Source organism: Halichoerus grypus, chromosome 11 (assembly GCF_964656455.1).
Source record: "Halichoerus grypus chromosome 11, mHalGry1.hap1.1, whole genome shotgun sequence".
NCBI lineage: Eukaryota > Metazoa > Chordata > Mammalia > Carnivora > Phocidae > Halichoerus > Halichoerus grypus.
In genome coordinates, this window is record NC_135722.1 from 13,174,615 (window position 1) to 13,180,614 (window position 6,000).

At 40.5% G+C, this 6,000-nt stretch overlaps 2 protein-coding genes across 2 annotated transcripts; one reads left to right on the forward strand and one right to left on the reverse strand.

Moving 5' to 3' along the window:
* The first annotated feature begins 1,563 nt into the window (after positions 1-1,563).
* LOC118545343 (olfactory receptor 5AP2) lies at positions 1,564-2,547 on the forward strand. Its single transcript, XM_036107501.1, is given in 1 exon segment — positions 1,564-2,547. A coding segment is annotated over 1 exon segment (984 nt).
* A 1,289-nt stretch (positions 2,548-3,836) lies between these two features.
* On the reverse strand, positions 3,837-4,816 carry LOC118545344 (olfactory receptor 5M11-like). Its single transcript, XM_036107502.2, is given in 2 exon segments — positions 3,837-4,348; positions 4,351-4,816. Coding segments are annotated over 2 exon segments (978 nt in total).
* Positions 4,817-6,000: the final 1,184 nt, after the last annotated feature.

Genomic DNA, 6,000 nt, shown 5'->3' on the forward strand with positions numbered 1-6,000 from the left:
TACCTGCTATCTCCCTCACTGATTTGTAGTGCAGCTAGGATAAGATAATGGGTGCACTGACAGTTTGAATGTATTACAATCCTGTATAACAATGCTGGGTTTGATCACTGGTGAGGGTATTGAGCCCCTATCCCAAAGGAAACCAGCTGGACAGAGCACGGATACCCACTTCTGAGTATGGCAGTGTCTATGAGAATGGAATCAGTTCCTGCCCACTCTTCTTCCCAACTGTGCTCAAGAGATCCATGATCTCCAGTGTTAGCACAGATATTGGGTTACTTTGGTCCCATGTTTTAATTTTAGACAGTATCAAATAACTTCCTGCTGTGAATGATGAAGGATTTAACACTTTGAGCTATGACTGGACAGCTAGCCCAGGACAGTCTTATCTACTGTTCAATAATCTGAGGTCACGGAATGGGTAGGGGATTGTATTTGAGGTGGGGAAGAATTCCACTGGAGCTGTTGCCTAAACTTTTACTTGGAAGCTCTAGGCTGAGTTTTCTTTTTTTCTTCCTTCCTTCCCTCCCTCCCTCCCTCCCTCCCTCCCTCCTTCCTTCCCTCCTCCCTTCCTTCCTTCCTTCCTTCCCCCCTCCCTTCCTTCCTTCCCCCCTCTCTTCCTTCCTTCCTTCCTTCCTTCCTTCCTTTCTTCCTTCCTTCCTTCCTTCTTCCTTCTTTCCCTTCTTTCTTTTGTCCTGTATTTGCCTTTTTTGCACTTTACAGGGGGTGAATCTTGTTTTCATTTAGATGACCTGGCAGTGTATTATTCCCCCAGTTCAGCATTGTGACTGGAATATTCCACATGCTGCTGCTGCTGTTTTCTAATCCCAGTGCGATCCTGTGAATCTGAGTGTTAAGTAGAGGTTCTCACTGCTATGGCTTATTCTATTCCTTTCACCTCATTCATGAAATCGAATTCTCTAAATATTGGAGGGAATTATTCAAAATTTTCATACTTAACAGACAGTTTTTCCCCCTGTAGCTGCTGATACTGGGAAATTCCAGCAGGGTTGCAACCATGCTAGTCACATGCAAATTTCCTCTGTTTCTTTCCTTAGAATATCAATTTTTAAAGTTGCCCCCACCCCCAGAAGATTCAACTCTTTTCTTCTTGTTTGGTACTTTTGATAATTTAATAACTTTCCCTATTTTTTACTCACTCCAGTAAAACTGTGGAGGAATAAGCAGTGGCCTGAATTCATTTGCCATCTTTCCCCAGAAGTTGTGCCTAGGGGGTATATATTAATATATCCATTAATTTATTTATCATAAATAATGAAGAGAGATACATCTTAAGGATAAGTTCCTATAATTATCCAATAAATAGTTAATGCTAGAAGTGCTCTTAGTTAATGGATATATTAAGTCACTTGTCTCAAGGTCGTTAGTTAATAGGCTGTACACCTAGAACTTAGCAGTCTTTTGATGTCTTTTGACTTGACATCATGTCCAAAACACTTCTAGAATTTCTATGTATATATGTCAATAAAAGATGTTTGTGGCTCTGTCATGTATTCATCTGACCAAATGCTATGTTCCATCTTCTCTCTTATTGCAGCTGAAATGATGAGATACATGAACGAGGTTCAAGGAAGAAATCAAACAGAAGTGACAGAATTTATCCTCTTAGGACTCTCAGACAATTCAGATCTACAAATTGTCCTCTTTGGATTGTTTCTGTTAATCTATATGGCAACCATGGTGGGTAATTTGGGGATGATTGTGTTAATTAAGATTGATCGCTGTCTCCACACCCCCATGTACTTCTTTCTCAGCAGCCTCTCTTTTGTTGATGCCTCTTACTCTTCTTCTGTCACTCCTAAGATGCTGGTGAACCTTGTGGCTGAGAATAAAGCCATTTCTTTTAATGGATCTGCTGCCCAGTTCTACTTCTTTGGCTCCTTCTTGGGGACTGAATGCTTTCTGTTGGCCATGATGGCATATGACCACTATGCAGCCATTTGGAACCCTCTGCTATATTCAGTTCTCATGTCTGGGAAAATTTGCTTCTTGCTAGTAGCTACCTCTTTCCTAGCAGGCTTTGGGAATGCGGCCATACACACAGCGATGACTTTCAGATTGTCCTTTTGTGGCTCTAATAGGATCAACCATTTCTAATGTGACACCCCACCCCTGCTCAAACTCTCTTGCTCTGACACTCCCATCAATGGCATTGTGATCATGGCTTTCTCCAGTTTTAATGTCATCAGTTGTGTTATGATTGTTCTCATTTCCTACCTGTGCATCCTCATTGCCATCTTGAGGATGCCTTCTTTAGAAGGCAGGCACAAAGCCTTCTCCTCCTGTGCCTCCCACTTCATGGCTGTCACCATATTCTTTGGGACAATCCTCTTCATGTATTTGTGCCCTACATCTATCTATTCAATGGAACAGAACAAGATTGCCTCTGTCTTTTATACAGTAGTAATCCCCATGCTAAATCGCCTCATCTACAGTTTGAAAAATAAGGATGTGAAAGGGGCCTTAAAGAAGATCTTACAGAAACATGGCTGTAAAGCCATGTTACATATCACCTGTTATGCATAAAAAATATGTTTTCATATTAATTTTATTGTCTGGTTGCTTAAGCTCTTGTGTGTGTGTGTGGGGGGGGGGTAAAGTAGATTGCTTAAAATGGGATATACTTCTAAATCTTCTGGCATCTTAAATGTGTATCCATGGGCCTATATGATGAATAAACATAGTGGAGGAGGTTGGTGCTTGGTAAAGTATCAAAAGACTTGGTTTTGGCTCACCTGGGTTTAAGATCCAATTTCAATATTTACCTTATCTTGATCTAATATTACATATTTGTCTTTGGGATCTGGGTAAACAGATTCTGAGACAGATATTCCTAAGACTGAGACTCTTAGGAAAGGAATATGTTTTATTTACTTTTTGATTAATTTATTTATTTGAGAAAGAGTGTGAGTGGGGTGGGGGGGCAGACGGAGAGAGAGAATCTTAAGCAGACTCCATGCTCAGCATGGAACCCAATGCAGGACTCGATCTCATGAGCATGACTTGAGTTGAAATGAAGAGTCAGACACTTAACTGACTGAGCCACCAGGCACCCCTAGAGCAGCTGTTATTTTAAAATAGTTTGTGGGTAGACAAGAACTGAAAGGTAATATGTAGAATTATAGAGCAAATAATTGTCAATATTGTAGGAACAAAATCATAAAAACTTCATATGTAGACAATGAAAATTTTATATCCAGAATGGTTATCTCCCACTCACATAGGTATCTGTTTTGATTAGGGGTAACTAATGAAACAAATCTTTTGGGTAATTAAAATGTAAAAAATTTGGTTATTTGTGAAAATAATAAAACACAGATGGTTTTCAATTCAGGCTTAGTCGACATAACAATGCATCAAAAGTGTGTTGATAACAAACATCTGAAATTAGAACTTTGAGCCTTTTTTGAGAAGATAATCAGCTTTCATTAAAGGAAACTATGTAATATATTATATGGATGTAAGTCATTTTCATATTCATATTTCATACCTCACTTTGCTGGTAAGAATAGCTCAGTGATGGTCAATATTGTTGACCTATGAACTGAAAGAAAGAACTTCTCTGCCTAGTCAAGTGGAAGTGAGTTCTTGAGTGAGACTGAACACAGGCCCAGCTTAACTGTAACAGAAGACTTCTGGTGATGTGTTTCCCAACAGCCATTATTTCCTTACAATAGTCCCATTTATTGTTTCCATTAGGATTATCACTTGGTCCTAAGCTATGCATATATAAAAAATTTTACTGTTACTCCAGAGAATTGCATTCAGATACAACCAGTATGGGTTGCTTTTCAATTGTTTTTGAGATTTTTTTTTCACTGGGAGACTGTCAAAATGGACTTTTTCTCCATTGTACCAAGGTTTCTCATAAACACTGCTCTCAAAGCCTGTTTCACATCTTTGTTCCTCAGGCTGTAGATAAATGGATTCAACATGGCATTCACAAAGATACAAACCACGGCCACAATTTTTCCTTGTTCAACAGACTGCTCATTTGTTGGTCTCAGATACATGCAGAATAGGGACCCATAGAACATGGTGACAGCGGTCAGGTGAGAGCCACAGGTGGAGAAGGCTTTGCACTGCCCTTCACTGGAACAGATCCTCATAATGGTGATGAAAATAAAAACATAGATGAGGATGATGAGTAGGGAACCAGTGAGGTTAATCCCTGCAGACACAAACAGGGCAGTCTCCTTTATGTAAGTGTCAGAACATGTCAACATGAGGAGAGGTGGGTCAGCACAGTAGAAATGGTTGATGATGTTGGGTCTGCAAAAGGACAAGCGAGAGGTCAATATTACCTGCACTGTGCCCACCATAGCACCCAGAGGTAGGGAAAAGTGACAAGGCAGGTGCAAAGTGGCCTGGACATTCTGCTATTATAGTGCAGGGGATGGCAGATAGCCATGTACCTGTCATAGGCCATGGCACTGAGCATGTAATACTCAGTAAGGAACAGAGTCACAAAAACAAAACACTGGGCCAGACACCCCGTGTAGGAAATGGTTTTCTTCTCAGAGAGGAAATTAACAAGCATCTGAGGAGATAGATTAGTAGAATAAAAAATATCCACGCATGCTAAGTGGGTGAGGAAAAAGTACATGGGTGTTTGCAGCTGGGGAGTAAGTCTGATTAATGCAATCAATCCAAAGTTCTCTGTCAGGGTGATGAGGTAAATCAGGAGAAACACCACAAAAAGGATGGGCTGCAGCTCCCGTTGGCTGGTCAGTCCCAGGAGGATGAACTCAGTTGCCTCAGTGCCATTGTGTGGGAGAAGTATGGCCATCTTCATATTCTCTAATATGGAATAATTTTTCAGATATAAAAACAGAAATAAATTATAGGCATTTCAAGAATAGACAAAGTAAATGGGCACTAACACAAACCGGTTTTGAAAAGAGAGGTTTAAATAGGTTGTTACTTCCCCCAGAGATGGAAGAGTTTCAGTAGTTGCCATCAGGTGGTTCGTGATGCTGATGAAGTGGACAATATATTTGAAGTCCATGCACCAGCCGTGCTGTCTGCTTTGCTGCTCTCACCTTCATATGGAATTTGACTTAGCTCACTGGTGTCCCTAATTAGGCTATAGGATCAGAACCTTTTGACACTCAAACATGACTACTGCCATAATCTGGTCATGACATAAATGCTTCATCAGGGAATGGGAAGAAGGGGTGACTTTCTGTAGACTGGTTGTATTGTTGCCTGCAAGGGCCAACATTTTGTAATTGGAGTAGCATATACTCTTGAGAGCCTGTTGTGTATTATTGATGTTCAGTTTCTTCCTAATTTCTTCCTTATCTTCCTATAGCAACATACCTCTCCTGGCTCTTTGGTGATCTGTCCCTCTTATCTCCTTTGTTCCAAACCAGTTGTTGATGGTCTCAGTTGTTTTTCACCTAATAATATCCCCTTTGATCTCATGGTCTCTTTTTATCTCACTGTATCCCAATTTATTTTATATTATATATGTCATATTCATATTTCATTTTATCCCATGCCCTTGACTTCACACCTGATATCTAAACTATCAGGAAGTCTTGTCTGCTCTACCTTCAAAAGATTACACATTGAATCTTAGAACAGCTTATCAGCAGTTCCTCTGCTGCCACTTAGGTCTAAGATAAAAGTCTCCCTCCAGTCCTTTTTCTTATGCCACATTGTCCTTCTAGCATTTTTGAACATGTTGAACACAATCCTACCTCAGGGCCTTTGCATATACTGATCTCTGCCTTGAAAGTTCTTCTACTAGGGCGCCTGGGTGGCTCAGTTGGTTAAGCGACTGCCTTCAGCTCAGGTCATGATCCTGAAGTCCCGGGATCGAGTCCCGCTTCGGGCTCCCTGCTCGGCGGGGAGTCTGCTTCTCCCTCTGACCCTCCTCCCTCTCATGCTCTCTGTCTCTCATTCTCTCTCTCGCAAATAAGTAAAACCTTAAAAAAAAAAAAAAAAAAAAAAAAAAAAAATTTAAAAAAAATA